Here is a 20,421-nt window from a genome sequence, read left to right on the forward strand (position 1 = left end):
GGATAAACCCTGGAGCACGAGCAGCGGGATAAGAGACGAGCAGCGGGATAAGGGATAAGGCCGAGGGACGGTCATGGCCGAGGTGATGCGTGTCCCGGCCAGGTTCGCACGCCCCGCGGTGTCAGCCTGACACCTTATGTTAAAATCATGTACTAACGTGGAGCTTAGTGGGAAGTCTCAGACATTTGCCCCTCACTACCCCAAATGCAGCCGCATTTCAATCCCTGCTCTTTAAAAGCAGCAACCTCAGGTACAGTGTGCTCTCCTGCCGCCACACATCCTGGATGGATAGCTGTGTGTTACATTAAGAATTTTTAATGGATACAGCTCTAGGCAGGTGGCACCAGCTAAAAACACAAGAGTTCCAGGAAGAGCAGGAGGCAGTGTGAACCACATCTTCAGCAGCAGGCACACAGCAGAGGCTTGACATTTCTGTAAGAGCAGCAGATTTGTGTGTTCACTGGAGATGTATAATTGTTCTCCCAGAGAGATAGTAAGTGGCCATGGCTCCCTGCCTCTGGCCAAGCCGGATCACGCTGTGCTCTCGTTGTTCCATGGTTTTGCCTTCCCAGAGCTGTCCTTGGGCAGCAGCAGGGGAGCCCCTGCTATCACACCCCCACAGCACTGCAGCTCTGGCATCCCACTCCTTGGGCAGCTTTTGTGCAGGATTAGAAGGGTGATGGCTTTGTTCTCAGTAGGAAAATTCTGCATTCCTTCCAGGTTCCACTGGACCCACCAGAGATATTGCTGGGGGAATTCAACATCGATGGCAGCAATTTTACTTAAGTTACACAAGACTTTAGCAAACCTGATTTGCAGCACTGTGAGCAGAAAAACATAGATTAAACCGGTTTAAAAAATGAAGCAAGCTCCAGCCTGGGGACTCATTTCTGGTCTTATGGGAATGACTTCAGCTACCTGGAGTCACGGTACAGCCAGCACAAGACGGGCTGAGCCAGGACCTGGCTTGTCCTGCAGCCCAGCCCACATGGGAGCACAGGGGAATATAAATGCCTTTCCTTTAAAGGCAATACAGCCACTGACCTCTGCCACCCCGTGGGAGTGACACAGGAAGGAGCGGGTGTCCAGCTGTTCCCCATCCAGTCCACACAGGCTGCACAGCCTGCTACCACCAGCCAGCTCCTCTCCAGTGGGGTACAGGTGCTAATGTGGGGCTGTGGCCGCTGCTGCTCTGACACCTCCCTTGCCTGCATCTCTGCCACCCAGTCCCTGGCACTGGTGGCAATTGGCTGGTTTATAGCCATGCCTGGTGACATTTGGTGAGCCAAGCAGAGCTGGCTGTGGCCTTATGTTACCCTGGAGTGAGGGAACAGCAAGACCTGAGCTCCTCTCATACTGAAGCAGGCTGAGGATGTCCCACCCACCTTCCAGGAGCTGGGTGAGGATCCATCTTTGCTTTTTTGTTTCTGCTCATTAATTTAACCCTCCCTGCTGTGAGCTCCCTTCCCTTGGGAAGCAGGCAAGCTGTGTGCTCTCCAGCAAGCAGCTCTCTGCCTGGCTTCACCAGGATTCCTCTCTGTGACCACAGCCCATGAGCATGACACTGCAGAGTGCTGTGAAGCAGGATCATCTTCCAGCACGTGTGTGAGAGCTGCTCTCTTCTCCTGGGGCAGGAGGGAGTGCTGGGCAGTACAGCCTGGGTACATTACATACTTGGTAAGCTGTCCTTGCCCAGTGTGCCATGCTGTGATGGGAAAGGAGGGATGGAGGAGATGTGTGAGGATTCTTTGTTCACTCTCCAGTGAGAGACCGACCCTGGAATGGCTCCAGATCCTGCGCAGAAGCATCGGTGGTCCCTGGTGGGTGGGTGTCCCCCCATCCCAAGGGCAGAGGTGGTGGCTGGAGTCATGCTGCAGAGTGCTTGGCATGCAGAGCCTGAACGGGTGTGGAAAAGGACCTGGGGTGTGATACTGTATGGAGGGCAGTGTGGGGAGCGGTGGGAAGGATTGATGCTGGTGAATGCAGAGTCCTTTCCTCTGCCATTCCCTGTGCAGGGTGGGCACAGCAGGCATGTGGCAGCAGCCAGCGACCTTTCACTTTGAGCAGCTCTCAGGGAGGCTCCGCAAAATGTCCTCCAAGTTCTGCTTGTCGGCCCGGATCTCAGCCAAGTCGCTCTCAAATGCTTGGATCTTCTCCTGCTGCCGTGCTGCCTCCTGCTGCAGCCGGCTGAGCTGGCTGGCCAGGGGTCCCGGTGTGGCCAGGCGCAGCCACAGCTGCTCCAGCTGCAGCCTCCCGGCGCTCAACACTGCATCCACCTCCGTGTCCTGCTCCAGGTTACCTGGGAAAGGGGGGAGAGGACATGGATGAGAGCTGAGACCTGCACAGGAGATGTTCTGGTTATACTCCATGGCACCATAAACTATAGGGAGTAGGTGCAGCAGGGCATGGAGGCTTTGCAGCTTCTCACTAATCACAGATAAGCAAACAAAACTGTGGCTCCAGGCAGGGCCTGGGCACTTCTCTCTCTCTTACAAATGGGTCACAGTTTCCACCCTTTCGCAAAATTTCTTGGATGCTCAGAAATATACCCAGATGATAAAAACAGGAGCTGGAGCAAACCCAACCAGCAACAAGGAACATACCCAGTCTAGCACAGCCCTCAGTTCCAAAGGGACTATGCCAGCCTTGCTCACCCTGAGGATCCCAAGGGAGATCAGTGTACCCAGAGCAGACGTGAGCACACATATTCAGCAAACCTCAATTCGTTCTTCCTGAGGGTTTTCCTCAAGACACAAGCCTTAAAGAAGCTTTGCTGAGACCATGGATGATCTCAGTCCAGGAGTACCCAGCTCAGCCTGGATGGCCATCAAGCAGGAGTACCAGTGAGCATGAGAGCCCTGGTGGCTGAGAGCCCAGCCCTTTCCCTGGAACCTGCACTCCATTTCCCCCCAGGTCTCACCTAGGCTGTTCAGCAGGTTGTTCAGGGTCTCAATGTCCGACATGAGCGAGCCCTGGGCTTCCTGGAGAGTTTTTGCCATCTCATTCACCTCTGACCCCACCTTCCAACAGAGACAGACACATAGATCAGGGACATCATTGACCCGTGGCTGGATGATAGAAGAGATCCCAGGAACATCCCCAAGACATTGTCCCTACAATGGAGCTCCCAAGCCAGTTTGTTCCCTATGCTTTGGGCTGTGGGCAAAGCTGCTTCCAGGTTCTGGAAGACACAACCTGCCCAAGGGGACCCATCTGACCTGCTGAGCTTCCTCCAGGTCTCCCCTGAGCTTCTCAGCCATGTGCTCCTGCCAGGAGAGCTCCTTCTGGGTCTCATTGGCACGTGTGGTGAGCTGGCTGGCATGTTTGAGGGCCTGTTTGCTCTCCTGCAGCACAGCCCGTGCCCTCTGCAAAGAGACAGAGATGGGAACAGTCACCTGGGGACACACAGCCCTGCCTGCAGCAGCCTGGGCTCTGTAGGGGATGGCTGCCACCCTGGCCATGCCCAACAGCTCCACCCCACATCCCTCAGCTCAGACCTTGGCACTCTCCTCAGAGACTTGCTCAGCCTCCCTAGCTGTCTTCTGGGCTGTGATGGAGATGGACAGGGAATTTCCCAGTGTCTTCCCTGCCTGTCTGATCTTCTTCTGAGCATCCACCATCACTCTGTCCCGCACAGTGGCCATCCTCATCCTCAGGGCAGCCTGACTCTTCTGATGCCCCAGGACCTTCTTCATACCTATGGGAGCAACCTGGCCTTACCAAACTGTCCACTTCTCCCCTTGTCACCTGGTGAGAGGCAAGCTGTGGCTGGAAATGCTCTGACTGGTGCCTTTTACCTTCCAAGCTGGCCAGGAGGGACTCGGCATCAGAGAGCACAGCTTTTCCTCGGGAGACAGCCGTGGTGGCCATGTCATGGGCAGAGCCAGCCCGACCCCGCAGCTGGGAGAGGAGAGGAGAAATGAGGCTGGGGAGTGGGTGAAGAGCTGCATCCAGCTGGGGAATGTGGGATTCAGCCTACTCCCATTTGACAGGTGAATTCCTAGGGACATCTGGGAGCCCAATGGAAGATGTCTCTCAAAACATCCTCTCCCAGCTCCCTGGCTGCAGGCATGGTCTCTCCAGCTGCTCAAACAGCAGGGATGGGGCTGCCCATTCACGTGAGCAGCCATTACCTGCTCGAAGCCACGAATCCTTTGCAGCTCCAGGCGCAATCCAGCTGCCAGTGCACGGGATGCCTCCACAGCCTGCTGAGCCAACGGCTCCTGGGCCGCTGCTGCCTGCTCCAGCACTGCCAGGTCCTGTGCCAGGTTTCCAGCCTCCATTGGCAGCACCTGCTGCAGGATCAGAAGTGCCAAAAGCTCCATGAGATCATCTCCCAGCTCAGGAGTCAGCAGTGGTAAAGCAGGAGGTAGGGATGCCAGCAGGAGCTGTAGCTTGGGTGCTGCTCACCTGCCTCAGAGCAGCCACCTGCAGAAGTCTCTCAGCCAGGTCAGCATGTGCCTGTTCCACGGCTGTCAAAGCTCTCTTGGCCTCCACTGCCACCTCTGCCATGCCAGCACCCAGCTCCTCCTGCGCCCGCTGGATTTCCTCATACCTACATGGACAGGACACTGCTGTCAGCTGGGGCCCTCTGGTCCCTTAAAGGACTAAGAGGATGACTTGATACCAGGCTCTGGACATAGCATTGGGGCTTTTCCTGAAATCCCCCACCACACAGCACCCTGTCCCTCTGCTTTAGAGCATTGCAGTGCAATGAGTTTGAAGGTGCTCAGCACGTGCCTGTTGAGCAGGTGCCAAATCACCATGACCGAGTTCTGTACCAGGGACCTGGCCAGAGGAAAGGGGTCATGGTGCCCTGCCAGCCCTCCTTGGTGCCAGCCCCTCACCCGGCCTCCAGCTCGCCCTGCATGTCCCGTGTTGCATTCCCCTCCAGCAGGATCCGCAGGAGCTCAGAGCTGGTGTTGGAGGCACGCAGTGCTCGCCCAACCACTGCCTCCACCTGTGCCATGGAGTTCTTGTGGCTGCAGGGACAAGGATACACAGAGAGAGGATATCAGGATTAGCTTCCTGGCAAATGAGTGGGTCCCCTGCACCCCCAGCTGGGTTGACAGCTTCTTCTGCCTGTTCAAATCTTACCTCTTGGACAGAGCTTGAGCCTCCAGTGCCCAGTGGCTCCAGTTTGTGGGCTGCCATGGGATTTCCTGGAGAATCTCCTTGAAACACAAACAGCAGCACTGAGACCCTGACAGGGAGCAGGCACCCCTGGACCCGGCCAGCCCAGCACCACCAAGAACGTGGGGCTAGAGCAAGGAAAATATCTCCTCTTGACTCAGCTGCAAGGAAGACTATACCTACACGGACCCCAGGCTTTCCCCCTCACCCACTCTGCTGGTCACATCCCACCCCAACAGTCACAACTGGGGCACATTCCAGTGCCCCCCAGGATTGCCACCAGCCCCTCAGGAGGCCAGGGCCGCTGAGAGCCCACACCGTGGTAGCCAGGGTGTCCGCAGCGTGCAGGATCTCCTGCTGTGCCGACTGCAGCAGGGCCCCAATCTCCGACAGCAGGATGCAGGTCTTGGGGGGGCCATGATGGGAGCAGCTGGAGGCCCGGCTGGCATTGGTGAGACGGCCTTGTGCAGTGTTCAGTGCCCCTGCCAGCTGCCCCATCTGTACCAAGAGGGTGGCCCAGGCACCTGTGGGCAGCACAAGCATCTCGTTGCCACTGTGGCTGCTTGGGGCTCCCTGCTTCCCTGTGGAGCTGCCCCAGGCCCCAGCCCCTGCCTCACACTAATGAAAGGGGAAGAAAGTCCCTCTGGGTGCTCAGGAGGGACCCAGGAGTTCAGCACCCAAAGGGTATCCATGTGTACGTGAGTACATGAGATAATTGCCATCACTATCTGCTCCAAGACCTCAGGGTTGTGAGCATCCTTGCAGTGCTCTGTCCTCCCAAAAAGGCATGTCCCCTCCACTGCCCTCCCCCCTTGGTCACACCACACTGAGCCCAGCGCTCACCTGGGACCTCCTTGAACCCACCCAGCATGTCACAGCACCCTGAGGGAGCAGAGGGTGAAATGGGTGGAAGGAAGGAGAGTCCCTTGTACCTCTCAGGAGGTGTGGGCTGGGCAGTCCATCTCCACGGGGTGCATCTCCCAGCATGGCAGACTGGCCCAGGTGGGCGTCACAGCCTGGTTTCTGCAGCCATTCCTCCATCTCCTGCAGCCTGGCCTTCAGCCGGTCAGCCTGCAGGCAAGACATGGGGTGACATGAGGGACAGTGAGGTAGTGCAGGGCTGGAGTGCTGTGCCTGCCTCAGCAGGGCACAGGCTGTACCTCATCCTTCACCAGCCCATAGCAGGCAGGACACTGCTGGCAGCGGGAGCTCAGTGGGTCAAGGAAGAAGTTGGCCTGGCAGCGGTCACACTTGTAGCCCACGAAGCCAGGGTGGCAGAGGCAGGTGCTGTTCTCATGGCACTGCGGGGTGATGGAGCCCAGCGGGGAGCAGTTGCAGGCTGCAGTGGTAGCAGAAAGGCATCACACTGTGGCTGCCAGCCCTGCTTTAGGGACAAAGATGCAGTCCCCATTCCCATTACCTCGGCAGCCCCTGGCAGAGAAGCCAAAGAAGCCGTGCTGGCATCGATCACATTTCTTCCCTGTGACACCTGGTTGGCAGGAGCACTGCCCCGTCAGCATGTGGCACCCGCTCTCCCGTGACCCTGTTGGGTGGCACTCACAGCTGGCACAAGAAGTGGAGGGTCATGAGCAGGCAACCAATGCAGAGAGCAGAGCCGGGAACCTGGAGCCACTGCTGTCCCCTGGCAGCCCCATGCCGTGCCCCACATACCTCTTGCACCCCACGGTGGGCTCCAGGCCGTAGTAGCCAGGCTGGCACTGCCTACAGGTTCTGCCTGTCACGTGTGGGAGGCAGTGGCACTGGCCTGTGCCAGGATCACAGCCCTCCAGCCTCGGGTCTGAGCCATTAGGGTTGCAATCACAAGCTATGGGAAAACAAAATAACTCCTAAACCCCAGCTTGGGGCTGGGGGATAGGACTGTAAGAACAGGGTACTGGGGCTGAGCTCCTGACAATGTGGAAAGTCACATTCTCCTATCAACCAGGGCTCCAAGAGAAAGACCCCCTGCAGGCCAGAGTATCTCTGGGGAGGGATGACAGTGCAGCAAGAGAGCAAAGGACATTCTGGAACACGTGGGGTAACCTGGGCCATCCATCATCCCTAAACCTACTGGGCACCCCCTTCCACCTTCTGCCTTCACTGCTGGGAGGGTTTTGGCTGCAAGTGAGCTGTGCCCGGGGCTGTACATACGTGCACACTTCCCAGCAGGGCTGGGAGCCAGCGCATCCCCGAAGAAGCCCGGCTGACACCGCTCACAGTGGTCGCCCATGGTGTTGTACAGGCAGCGCAGGCATCGGCCAGACACAGGGTCACAATTCCCCACGGCATTGAGATCCACGTTCCCATGACACTGGCAGGGTTCACAGGGATGCACGGGACCTCTCTGCCCCAGGGGGTCCCCGAAAAACCCGTCATCACAGAGCTCACAGCGTTTTCCTGGGGAAGATGGAAAGGTGAGGAGGACCCAGCCGTGCCGATGCTGCCCACAGCCCCTGTGCCCACCCAGCCGCAGCCTCACCTCTCTGGCCCGGGGGGCAGTGGGTGCAGACCACCTCCCCACTGCTGGGCACCTCGGTGCAGGGCGAGCGGCCGGGGCAGGGGCAGGGCTTGCAATCATCAGAGCGCCCCTGGAAGGGGTTGCCGTAAAAGCCGGGGCTGCAGCGCTCGCAGGAGGGACCCTCTGTATTGTGCAAGCACCGGCAGTGCCCTGCGGGGAGGAAAATGGAGCTGAGGGTCTGTGAAAACCCAGCCCCGAATGACGGCAGGGATGCGGGAGGGATAGAGAGCCCAGCGCTGAGCGTGGCGAGAGGGATGTGCAGCTCCAACCGAGGGGCTGCACATCCCCAACCAGTACTCGGGACATTTTCCTTCCTTGCCCTGTCTTTGGTCAAGGGAGAAGGTTTTGGAGAGGACACGGAGGCCACAGCGAGGCAGGGACGAGGCAGCGCTGGCGCAGACAGCACCATCAATGTGCGCGGAGGCTGCCGGCGCCTGCCGTAATCCACAACACATTTCCCAAAGTCGAGGCGCATCCTTTCCCGCCTGCCTTGGAAAACACAAACAGCCGGGCCGGCACCCACCGGGGAGCATCTCCAGAGCGAGCCGAGCCGGTGAGTCAGCCTTCCGAAATCGGCTGTGAGGAGGAGAGGGAGGAAGAAGAGGAGGAAGAGTGCTCAAGGAACCCCCTAGCTCCAGGCAGATTCTCTGCTTCACTGGAGAGAGACGAGGCAGGGGGAGGATTTTCCCCCGTGTGTTATGGGGTCGGGTCATACCAGGAAGGCTGCGCAGGAGGGGGTGTTATTCCATTTTCCACACATCCAGGCAGACTCAGACGATGGAAAAGAAAGAAAAAGCGGGTGGCAGGAAGAAGTGGAAAAATAAACTAAAGGAAGTGCGCGGGCTGGCAGCGCCCAGGCCGGAACATCAAAAGCCTGGCCCCATTCCTGGGGTTTGTGCAGTCGGCGGCGCCAGCCCCGGCTCTGCGGGATGAGGGCGGGTTTCCAGAGCTGCCGCCGTGTTTTCGTGGGCAGGGCAGGGGCATTCATCGAGCACTCTGCCTCCTCCAACCCTCTCCATCCCGGCCGCACATCATTGTTACTCCCCACTGAAGAGAACCAGCCACCGAGGGGTTGGGCTGGCAGCACAAGAGTTGGCTCTTCTGGTGTCTTCCCTCGAGCCTAGCACCTCCGTGCTTTCCTGCGTTATCCTTGTTTCTCTGCTCAGGCTAACCCTCAGTTTGCAGATTCCAGAGCTGTGCCCAGTCCTGCTCCTCTCATCGGGCAGTGATGTTGCCTAGCAAAGCCCTCTCTGCCATCCTGACCCCTGCTCCCCCACTCCTCTGAGAACCAGCACCCTTCCCTTCTCCTCCTTAAAGGTAAGAAGGTATCATGAAAAATGCTTCTGGAATTACAAATCACCACCATTCTTGCACTTCATTATAATTAATCTCTATCTTTGCAGTTACGAGCCCTGTCCCTAGAACCTTCCCAAGCAATTCAACTTGCAAATTTTGGGAACCACAACCTCACCAATGGTTTCCAGCTTCCCTCAGAACAAGCACAGGCATGGACTTGTCACCCATGCATGGAGCAACAGGTGAGTGGAGGGGCTGGGGGCGCACACCTGTGAGGGGGTGGCAGTCCCCGTGCTGGTTGCAGGTGCAGGGCACGCAGCTGACGAAGGGGCCACCAAATGGGATCTCCCTCTTGAATCCAGGTGCGCAGGACTGGCAGAACTGCCCGGTGTATCCCACGGGACATGTGCACTTCTCCACCCAGCCAGCCCGTGTGCCTGGCCCGGGGCGAGCAGATGTGAGCTGGACCTTGCTCAGGGACAACCTGCCTGTGAGAGAGGAGAGCAGTGTAGGAATGGGATGGTGCATCCCCTGCTCTGCTCTGAAATGCTCCAGACAGCAGAGGAGACCCCAAAATACCTCCTTGAGAGCCTAGGGGTGTTCACAGGCAGCCCCTGCTCCAAAACAACCCCTACAGTCCCTCTCGTCCTTGAAAGCCTGATGCTGCTTCGATGTCTCCAGTCCCACCCCAGTTTGGTCCCCATGGGGATGTTTTGTGGAGCCACCCACCTCTCACAGGGCTGTGGCTCACACGGAGGTGCAGGGCGGTCAGGTTGGAGAGCAGGCGCTGGAAGCTGAAGGCTGACAGCAAAGGCTCCACACCCTCCTCTGCCTCATGAAGCCTGTTGGAGAGTGAGTGTGGGAGGCAGGACAGGGTCAGCCTGAGCCAGGTGCTGCAGGACAGCTTGGCTCCTGGCTGGGACCCGGGCCCAGCCCAGTTAAATCCCTGAGGGGGGGCAGAGAGCAGGGCTGAACCCCCAGGTACAGGGCAGCCCAGAAAAATGAGCCCTAAACCCCACTGAGGCTCCCCAAAACACCGTGATGGGTACCTGAAGGTGACGGCCTGCTTCCCATGCTGGGGCTGGCTCTTGCTGCTGGACATGGTGATTTTCATCCCCTCACCCTCCAGCAGCAACTGAACCTGCAGCAGGGGCACCCCGATTTTTGCTCTTGTCCCATTCTCCACTCCCAGCAGCACAGACAGGAGCTGCCCATAACTGAGGCGCTGGTTCTGCAGAAATTTCTCTGCAAGGGGAGAGAGAAGCAAAGCTTGTAGGACATGGAGGCACCAGCTCTGCCAGGACTGCCAGTGCAGTCCTAGTCCCACCAGCATCATCAAGAGCCACAGCCACCCTCCTAGAGTGGTGCTAGCTCCAACCTTCCCTCCTGGGGTCCTGGTCCACTGCTCCAATACCCCCCACTGTCTTCTGCTACAGGAACATGCCCCGCTCTGGAGCAGAGCGCACTGCCTCCTGCACCAGCAGTGGGATGAGAGCTCCAGGGGGTCCTGCCAGCAGAGCAGCTGCCCAGGGACTCAGCACACACAATACCTGGTGCAAGAAAATCCACTGGCTCCTCTCCATCCCACTCAGTGAAGATCTCCTGGCCAGCCCAGCGCAGAGGCAGGTCTGTGGTGCCTGGAGATGTGGCAGTCCAGCCCTCCAGCCCTGTGTGTCAGGACACAGTGACAGTGCAGAGCTAAGGGAGCAGTGAGTCCTTACCAGCACAGCACCAGCAGGGTGCTGCTTTCAGGGGCTCTGTCCCTCCTCCCAACACTCTCTCGAGGTTTGGAAAGGGCCAGCACTTTGTAACACCCTGCTCCACTTGGGCTCTGTGCTGTCATGCACTCGAGGGTGGCCTTAACCACCCCTCCTCTATTTATTTTCTTAGATTTGAAGGAAATAATTATCTTTTAACTTTTTCCCCACTGCCTATGCTGCCATTCTGACATTACTGTGGGCTGGTGAGCACAGGAAGCCTGAGGAGAAATGCTGGAGAAGCCCAGAAGAGACGGGGTGTAATTGCATTAAGTTGGTTTCCTTAAGAAACCAGTTAAACTCCTCCCTGCTCCGCAGGGTTAGTTATTTCTTCCAGCCCTGCAGGACAAACACTTGGAAATCTCTCAAGTGGGCTGTGCTCTGTTATCAAATCATCCCAAATATATATTTTCACCTAGAAAATTCCATCTGATCCACCTCCACTGTGGACTGGGGAATGTTTTGGGGAGCAAGGCTTCAGGAGGGTGCTGTGGTTGCATCTCAGCTCGGAGACTGCCAAACCAGTTCCCAAAGGAGCAGCCCCAAATTGGCTTTGTGAAGGGTTGAAAAAAAAGGCTCGGTTTAAAGCCTGGCTCCGTTTCAAGGCCGTGGAACACATTTCAGCAGCACAGCAATTTGCAGCTCGGTTTAAAGGCAATTAAGATCCACCCGTGCCTGGCACATTCGTATCCATCTGGGAACAGGCGCGGCGGAGCAGGGTGCCTGCCGTGGGTGCCCATCCCTGCGGTGTCCCCGCAGCGGGGCTGCACACGCCGGGACACACAGCAGATGGCAGGGCTTCCCCGAGCATCCCGCACGCTTCCAGCCCTGCAAAAGCACGCCATCCTGCCCGCCCCGCCGCGCTGTCACATCCCAGCCGAGCATGAGGAGAGAAGGGAATAATTGGGAAAGTTCCCAGCAGGCTCCATCCTATTTTTTTTTTTTTTTTAATCCTTCTGAGCTGATTTTTAGCGCTCCTGCAGTCCCTGGTGTGGTGGAATGTCCATGCCTGCTCTCACAGCCCTTCCTGAGCCACGCACAGTCCCAGGAGCAGGTTGGCATGGAGAGGTTCCACGGGGAGTCACGGAGAGCCTGTCCCCGTGGAGTTGGGGACAGAAACAGAGGTTTAACTGTAAAACAGGGGCAAGCCAGAAAAAACCCTCTGCACCCATCACCACCAGTTAGCTCAGAGGGGGATGCTCAGCCCCAAAAAGGGACGCTCAACCACATCCTTCCCAAACAATTTTTGGCTGAAATTGGCAGAGCAGTGCCCTCCGTTTCACCCGGGGCAGGGGGGTGGTTACCTTGGCTGAAGTCGGAGAGGATGTGAGTCTCCTCGTAGCCATCTGCCGCCCTGCAGGCGCTGGAGTGGCCGTAACAGAAGCAGCTGGTGCAGCCGATGGCGTTGTGGGGCTGCAGGTTAAACCAGCCCGGCTGGCACCTGGACACAGCGAGGAAACAGGAGAATGTGGTACAGGGCGAGCGGAGCAGGGGAGGGAACCATGGATATGTCTCTGTGTGAGACACTGGTGACAGCTCCTTGTGAGCCCGGTCACAGTGGTCCAGAGGAATGCAGCCCCACAGCCTTGCCACTAAGTCCAAGACCGGAAAGGGACAGTATTCTTGTCCCCCTGTCAGGGCCACGGTGCTTACCTGTTGCACAGGTGCCCCTCCACCCTCTCCTTGCAGGTGCAGTGCCCCGTGTTGGGGTCGCAGGTGCCCACGCTGCCCGCGGGGTCACAGGTGCAGGGTCTGGACGGGGTGAGATAAAGGCAGGAGGTGAGCCCCGGTCCCGTCCTGCTGCTCCTGCCCAGGGCCGGGTTCCTCCTCACCTGCAGCCGCCCTCGCTGAGGCTGTGGTAGCCGTCCTTGCAGCGCTCACACTTCCAGCCCGTCACATTGGCTTTGCAGACGCAGGTCCCCGAGTCGTCGCACTGGGGCTGCAGGGAGCCTGTGGGGACCCCGGCCAGCCCTGAGGCTCAGCCCCAGCCGGAGACAGACACAGGACGGGGAAGATGGGGAAACCCTGAACAAGCTACAATCCACCGAAACAATCCCTCCCAGCAAACTCCAGTGGGGCAGGGGTTTTGCAGCCGGAGCCCGGCCGGGCGCAGCCCCACGCACCTGCGGGGTGGCAGTGGCAGGGCTGGCAGGCTCCCTGCGGCTCCCAGCGGTAGTAGTTTTGCCTGCAGCTCTCGCAGTGGGGCCCGGCCGTGTTGTCGCGGCAGTTGAGGCAGTGTCCCCCGTGCCCGCTGAGCCGGAACAGCTCTCGGTCGTAGAAACACTCCTCGGAGCGGCCGCTGCAGTTGCAAGCTGGGGGAGAGGCGGGAGGACGAGTGAGCACCTGGCGGGCACTGGAGGTTCCGGTGGGGCCGGATGAGCCACAGGGACCTCTTGGTTCAGCAGCGAGAGCTTTCGGCGGTGCCTGCCTGCCCTTGGAAGCAGAGATGGGTGCAGCACCACAAGGAGCAGGTGGGGTAAAGGGAACTCGGGCTGCTGCTGCTGCGAAGGGGAGCCCCGGGTACAAATCCTCCTTCCCTCCCAAAACGGAGCAGGTGCAGGAAGGGCAGGAGGTGCCGGATGAGCTGATCCAGCAGCAGGACAGCCCACCAGGGCCAGCCACGGAGCCAGGCCGGGAGATACTCACGGAGACATTCATTGGCAGCCTCGGCCGTGCCCCGTGCCCAGGGCCGGTCCTGGTAGAAGGGCTGGCAGCGCTGGCAGTCGGTGCCAGCCGTGTGGTGCTGGCACACACAGACCAGCTGCCCGGCCTCGTCCGGTGCGCACTCGCTGGCGTGGCCATTGCATTTGCACCTGTGGGGAGACCCCCTCGTGGGGGAGCCGCTCTGAGCACCGGTGTGGGCAGCAGCAGCGCTGGGACAGTGCCCAGGCTGTGCAGTGTGTGACCCTGCTGCTGGGCTGGCTGTGGGGTGAGAGCAGCTCAGATGGCCTTGAAGCCACCCATCGTGTCCCCGAGGCTCTCCCAGCCTGGCCAGTCAGGAGGTCACAGGACGAGGGCTCCCCTTTTGGAGTGCCCAGGGACCAGCAGGGTCACAGGAGGAGCAACACGAGCCCCAGTGTCATTAAAAGCCATTAGGATGGGGGGGAACAAAGCAAATACAGCACATGGAGTGGGCCAGTGGGAAAATGACAACTGCTGGGAGGTCTCCAGGTTTAATCACCCATCTCAGCACTTCCAGCTCCAGTTTACACACGGAAGCCACATCTGAGCAATTTGCCCCAAAATCACAATTCAGACAAGACTGAGTTGAGGAGCAACTGCCCCAGTCCCACAGCCCCAAGAATGTCCCCATACTTCTGCCTTGCTGCCCCTCACCTGCCACCAACGGAGAAGTCAGATATGGCATAGTAGTATGACTGCAACACCTTGGGGTCCTTGAAGATGTCATCCCCAAATGTGTTGAGCCGGTTCAAGGAGATGAGCAGGTCAGTGACTGTCACCCACTCCTGCAAGGGACATGGGGAAGGCACCTTGGTGGAGAGGTGTGGGCCACCAGCACCCACCCCAACCAGGACACATCCTGCAGCTTTTCAAGCAGGGATGCAGTGCATTGCCAGCACTTTTACCCCAGCTGAGTACAATACTGATCCCAAGGGTCCCTGCACCATTCCCCCTCCCACCCTGGTGGCACCTGCAGTGCGGGGCTTCCATCAAAATTGTAGGCGCTGGGCCGTCCCTCCAGGGTGGAGAAGGCCACATTGCCCCCGCTCAGCGGGGAGATGTCACTGAACTCGTCGCTGCAGAAGGCCACCTGCTCGTCCTCGCCGGGCCGCAGGTACTGCCGCGGCCGCTTCCCGTAGGTCTTCTGGCAGGACGCGCTGTAGAACTGGAAGGGCACCCAGGGCCCCTCAGCGCGGCTGCGCTTGTAGATGGCGAAGCTCTCGGGGCGGCTGGTGTGGAACTTCAGCCTCACGTAGGTGATCTCGTAGGCTTTGCCTGGGGACAAACCCACTGTGCTGCGACTCTCTGCCAGCCACCCGATGGGCACCACAGGCTGAATTATCCCAACAGCTTCCTGCTGCACCCACCACAGCTAAAAATGGACAAATCACCACCCTGCTGCCCTTAACCAGCTCCTCCTTGGTGCAGCCCAAGCCCTGTCCAGATCCAAGCTGGCTCTCTCCCCAGTGCAGTACCCACTCCTTGTGTGGGTGCACTGAGTGGGTTGCATGGGCAAAGGGCAGTTCCAATCCAGGCTCTATCCAGCAGCTGTGGGGGAAGAGTTAAGGCCACAGCACTGAAAGCATCCCCAGGACAGTGGTGCTTTAGGGATGGAGAGCTGGAAAGGGTCAAGGCCAATCCCTTCCCAGGGAGCTGCATGCCAGGACCCAGCCTCACTTCCATCTTTACTGGGACAAAGAGAGGCCACCAATCCCTGGGGCGTCCAGTGAGCTCTGAAAGAGCTTGAAAGGATTAGCAGAAAGGAAAAGAGAAAACACCAAAGTGAACATCAGACCCACTTAATTGCCAGAGATGAAGGATGAGCTCAAAGCCCGGATTGCTCCATAACAGCACCACTCCTGACAGCACAAAACAATTAGCTGCAAGGTTTTGGCTTTATTTGAAAAGATAATGAGTTGGGAATGTTAGAGGGGTTATTCCGGGACTAGGAAAACAAGCCTTTAATTGGGCCCATATGAATACTGTCGCGTATGTGCCGCGACTTTGCTGCGGGGGAGCCGAGGCAGCCGGCTACCAGCGCTGGGAAAAGCAGCTGCATCCCATCAGGGATGCGGGAATCGCCCGGCAGAGAGCCTGGAGAGGAGGACAGACCCACTCCAGCCCACCCGGAGGTGACGAGGGCCAAGAAGGGGCTGCAGCGGGGCTGTCCCACCCTCGCCTTGTGCCTCTCCCCTTCCTCTGGGACTGCTCCGGGCTGGAGGCAGCAGGGGTGCCCCTGTCCTGCACCCCATGCAGGGGGGACGCCTGGCAGGCGCCGGTTTCCAGGCAGCGCGGTCCCAAGGGGTTGTCTACCAAAACAGCGAGGTCAGGGCCGTCACCTCCCGGAGCAGTTTCCTCTGGGAGAGGAAGGGAACGCAGTGCTGTGTCAATAAACCTCCCCTGCCCCAAATGGCCCCGTGCGAGGGGAGGGGATGACCATGCTGGGGGAGCCCCATTTTGGTGCCTCCAGCTGGGGTGGAGGAGATTCACTTTTCTGAGAAATTTTTATGAGAGAGCGTGTGCTTTTCCCAGACTTTTTAAAAGTCCAGAGGCTTTTTAATCAGCCAATTTCTCCTTAGGAAAAATATTCAGAGAATAACCCAGGCCAGTTGTCTCCTCTTTGTTGATCAGGTGTGACATGTCCCAAAGCTGCAGGACAGTGATGCTGGAAAGGGTGCACAGGCAGCACCAAGGCCCCTGGGTGCTCTCCCAGCTGCGCTGTCACCTGAACACAATGTGCACCTGCCTTCTCCTGAGCCCAAACTGCAGCTTGTACTGCTCTGGGGCTCCAAGAAGAGAATTCTGGAAAGGAGGAAAGGAGCATGTGGGACAGTCATGTCACCTACATGTCCTGTCATCTCTAGTCCCTGCCAAACCTCAGCTCCGGGCTCTCCCACAGGAAAATCAGAGTCAGTCACAGACACAGATAGCTCCTGATCTAGACACTCCAAAATGAGCCATTGGCATTCAGATTGCTTCCTGAGGAGCCCTGGTGTCTGCTGCCTTTGCAAGCCGTGGATATTTTGGGTTCCTTCCTGACGTCTGACAGGGCAAATGCAAGAGCTGTGGACACTTGGGATGATCGACCAGATGCAAGCCCAATGCACCATAACAGCATGGCTGGATCTTCACAGGGAGGAGAGATTTAAAGGAGCATAATCTAATTAACGCCAATCAACAACATGCAGGTAAACACGGGTCTTGTCCAAGTCATCCCATGTCTTATTTAATAAGCTCCCCAGGTAACCACGCTAGAGAACATACAAGAGGTGTGACTGAGCAAGACAGGCAGGCTTGGGGGACACACTACATGGGTTGAAACACCCAATTACTCACTGGAGCTCAGGAGCAAGGATTCAACCCAGGCTGCATTCCAGGGGACTGCAGGGGCCAGCTGGGCTTTTCCTGCTTAACCCAAGTGAAATCATTAAGGCAGCAATAAAAATGTTTATGGCTGGGACAAGAAGAGGGCGCAGACACTGTGGGAAAGGTCAGACAATGATGTGCCAAGCACCAAGATGGTACTTTTTAGCCTGGCAAGATACAGGAGCCATGCAGGAAGAAGGGTACAACTGCAGAGGATGCTCCAGCTCACAGAGGGATATAGGGACAGGCCTGAGGATGAGCTTGGTGCAGTGCTTTAGCCTTGGCTGTGTAAACATAGACCCACACAGCAGGGCAGTCACAGAGACTGGACTCCACAGGAAACCCGAGTGTGGGGTCCAAGAAGGACCACCGAGGAGCCAGGGAAGAGCTGGAAGAAGGACAGAGAATGGAAAGGAAGCCCCGGGGCTTGCAGAGCCCACACATGCGGCTGTGCCGAGCTGGGACTGGTGGCCACAAAGTTGCCTGGCAGCAGCTGGCTCAGCCACACAGGCTGCATTCGGGTGGTCTGTGACCCGGGTCACCCACAAACGGATTCAAGACAATCTGACAACCTGTGTTAGGTGGACAAGAGGCCGGCAAATCCCCTCTGTCAGGGCTGGCAGGAGCAGGGAGTGAGGATGGCAGACTGCTCCAGCCCTGCTCTTCATGCCCGGCGGGGAGCCCAGCCCCAGCCCGGGGACAGGACCAGATGTCCTCCAGCTCTCAGGGCGCTGGGAAAGCAGCGACCTCCACCCAGCCGAGCTGCTCCCGAGTCACTGCCGGGGCTGGCACGGACCCTCCACCGTCACCCCGACCAGCCTGGATCCCAGCACGGTTCAGTGCCACACCGACACTCAGCTATCCCCTCACCAGCTCCAGCCGCAGCTCCTCCACTACCCGCCTTCGGCATGCAGATGGCAGGAGACTGCAGAGAATGAAGATTTTACAGCGCTGGCCAACAGCCAGGAGAGTTTAGATGGCAGGAAAATATTATAAAATCTTTTTAAAATGCCAGGCATGCCCCTTGGGTTTAAGTACCCTCCAAGTGGGCGGCTTGCACGGTATTTAAAACACAGAGGCTCGGATGCCAGCTGGGGAAACCTACTGGGGTTGCACGATGTGTCTGGAGCTTGGCACCCTGAGACATACCCGGCACCCTGAGCAACGCACGGGGGTGAAACAGGAGGGGCTTGGCACCCATGGTAGTCATCCTCCCCGGGCAAAGCTCTCCCGGGGTAGGAACCATCTGCCTTCTGCTCCGCAGGCTTCCATCATCAGTAAAAAGCAGCCTGGGGTGAAGGGGAGAGCAGGCACTCCGGGCATGGCTGGCTGGGAAGCAGCACAGGCAGGCACAGCTTCTGGCATGCTGGGGCTCGGCTGATGGGCAGGGCAGACCCTCCCCGAGGCCTTTCAGCGCTGTGCAGAGGGCAGCTCCCTCCATGCACCCCCTAAAAAGCCATGGGGAGGCTCCTGTCCTTAATCCAGCACTGGCAGCAAGAGCTACAGGATGCAGGAGCATCTACCCCCCACTTCTTCACCCTGCACTCGATGCACCCTCCGCCGACACCGCCAGGGCTCCTGCTGGCACTTACCCAGGTGCAGGGTGATGTTGACGGAGTTGGGGTACTGGATGCCAAAGGCCATGGACTGGCTCTGCCACCAGGTGCTCTCCTCCTGGCTGTGGAAGTCGGTGAGGAAGGAGGCGTTGTGGTGCTGCCGGGGGTCGCTGGCGTCGCAGCGGTGGCACAGGGCGCTGGCGTGCTGGGCTCCCATGTGCAGGCAATAGTCCTCCGGGGGCGAGCCGCACGTGTTGGTGGCCAGCACGGCCCGGCCGAAGGCGGCGTTCTCGAAGACGGGCATGCAGCGGCGGGGCTGCCCCCGAGGGTCCCAGCAGGAGGAGGAGCCCCCCGTCCCCAGGGCCAGCAGGGCCAGCAGGCAGAGCCCGGCAGGCCGTGCCATGCTGCCGCTCTCCTGGCCCGACTCTGAGCCTCCTCTGGATGGCAGCGCGGCAGCAGGCGGGACGGGATGGGACGGGGTGGGATGGGATGGGATGGGATGGGACGGGTCCCCCTACCCGGCACCTCCTCTCGCTCCGAGGTCCATCTTGTGGAAGCTGCTGGGAATGTCGAAATATTCGTATGTGAGGCAGAGCTGTGGAGTTTGGGATCTCCGCAAGATATCTTAGTCCCCAGACCGTGGGGATGGGACCATCCAGTGCTCCATCCCCAAGACATCTCCATTGTTTTGTGGATTGGGGATTTGCATCTCTGTGTAGCTATAGCCGAGTTCCTCCATTTCTCAGCCCTGGGAATGAGCTTGTGGTGGTACATATCTCACATGAGGCTTTTTCCTTCAGTTGGTGGGGGTCACCACTTTTCTTGCAGCCCCAAAATCAAGAGGGGATTAAAGAAAGGCTTTGAAACAGATTCAGCACCTTCTTCTCCCCACACTGATTTATGGGGCATTGACTGCTCAACCACTTACACCAGCCTGCCTGGGTTGTGGGTCTGTGACACCCCAATGCCTCCACACCCACTGGGGGTCCCATCCATGCCTGTTGCCATGAGCCAGCCCAGTCCCCTGGACCCAAGTGAGGGCACATTCCTGTGGAGGTATCTCCATGGGGTGGCAAAACCAGATCATTACCAGACCCCATCAGCAGCTCTCAGGTAATGCTAATTATAGTCTGTGTCAGTGGAATCCCTCTGGGGACCATGGCACCCTCCAGATTTGGCCCATGGGGGCAGGAGGGTGACAGCAAACAGGGAGAGAGGCAGCCTGGCACGATGCCATGCCCCTGTGCAAACCCTGACCCACACCTCACGGGGCTGTATTTGCAAAAGTGGGATGCACAGGGGAACTCTGACCCCCACAGCGCTTCACTGAGCTGCCCACAGGGGCTCTGGAAACTTAGTACTCATTTATAATTTAAGCTCCCTTCCCCCCCGCTTCCCTTCTACTCTTATTTATTTTATTCTCCTTCCCCATACACACTGCGGGAGAAAGCACCAGAGGGGAGCTGTGAATCAGAGTCCTGGGCAGCAGCTCCCGCAGCAGCGCCGTTTCAAAGCCCCATTATCATATATTGACCCAGGCTCTGACAGCCAGAGCCAGCTCCTCTGGGAAGGGTGAATTTCCCAGCATCGAGGAGCTGTGCAGCAGCTGCCTGGGTGTGGGCGGCCCACTGTCAAACCTCCAGGGAGAAAGAGAAGGGTTTACAGCTCAATAATTGCCCCGCACGTTTCCACCACCAGTTTTAAGGGGATTTGCATCCTGCAGAGATGAGGTTTTGCAGGTGTTTTGCTTTTCCCGTGGTGCTGAGGCTGTAATCTCCAGACAGGAGACAGAATCATAAAATACTCTGAGTCGGAAGGGACCCAAAAGGATCACTGAGCACGACTCTTAAGTGAATGACCCACATGGGGACTGAACCCATGACCTTGGGACTATCAACACCAAGCTCTAACCAAAAATCTTCTGTGTCATGGGTTTTCCTCCTCCTCCTTGGGATGCAACACACATCCATGAGAGGATTTCCCTGCCCCTGTTACAGAGGGCTCCACGTTAGAGAGTGATGACACCACACAACCAGGGCTCAGAATGCAGTAGGATTTGGGCAAAGCTGGAATATCCCAATGTCACCTCCTCCTCCTCCAGCACAGCCCACTG

General features: G+C 58.2%; 1 protein-coding gene across 2 annotated transcripts; it reads right to left on the reverse strand.

The window, feature by feature from the left end:
- Positions 1–304: 304 nt before the first annotated feature.
- Positions 305–18,734, reverse strand: LAMC3 (laminin subunit gamma 3). 2 transcript variants are annotated; one of them, XM_058853974.1, is made up of 28 exons: positions 18,345–18,734; positions 14,357–14,661; positions 14,041–14,171; positions 13,351–13,517; positions 12,828–13,016; positions 12,537–12,654; positions 12,358–12,456; positions 12,009–12,145; positions 10,498–10,614; positions 9,997–10,192; positions 9,677–9,789; positions 9,217–9,435; positions 7,613–7,801; positions 7,285–7,530; positions 6,805–6,958; positions 6,554–6,696; positions 6,294–6,472; positions 6,066–6,204; positions 5,452–5,657; positions 5,098–5,174; positions 4,848–4,982; positions 4,411–4,555; positions 4,134–4,292; positions 3,798–3,900; positions 3,498–3,697; positions 3,219–3,365; positions 2,921–3,020; positions 305–2,299 (listed from the first exon to the last, which is right to left on the reverse strand). In XM_058853974.1, exons 1-28 carry the CDS (start codon positions 18,709–18,711, stop codon positions 2,055–2,057), a joined length of 4,725 nt encoding a protein of 1,574 aa, XP_058709957.1. In that variant the 5' UTR covers positions 18,712–18,734; the 3' UTR covers positions 305–2,054. The 2 variants fall into 2 exon arrangements, with proteins under 2 accessions (XP_058709957.1, XP_058709956.1); XM_058853973.1 differs by having other exon boundaries at positions 4,134–4,295.
- Between the last annotated feature and the right edge of the window lie 1,687 nt (positions 18,735–20,421).

This window comes from Poecile atricapillus, chromosome 20 (assembly GCF_030490865.1).
Source record: "Poecile atricapillus isolate bPoeAtr1 chromosome 20, bPoeAtr1.hap1, whole genome shotgun sequence".
In the NCBI taxonomy this organism is placed as follows: Eukaryota; Metazoa; Chordata; class Aves; order Passeriformes; family Paridae; genus Poecile; species Poecile atricapillus.

What these genes read in the sequence shown, in the direction of transcription:
- LAMC3 (XM_058853973.1), bottom strand. Translation starts at nt 18,711, where the DNA reads ATGGCACGGCCTGCCGGGCTCTGCCTGCTGGCCCTGCTGGCCCTGGGG. An exon ending in AAGCAGGCCGTCACCTTCAG is followed by an intron (nt 9,790 to 9,996) that starts GTACCCATCACG and finishes ACTCTCCAACAG; the next exon opens with GCTTCATGAGGCAGAGGAGG. An exon ending in AGGTGGCTGCTCTGAGGCAG is followed by an intron (nt 4,296 to 4,410) that starts GTGAGCAGCACC and finishes CTGATCCTGCAG; the next exon opens with CAGGTGCTGCCAATGGAGGC.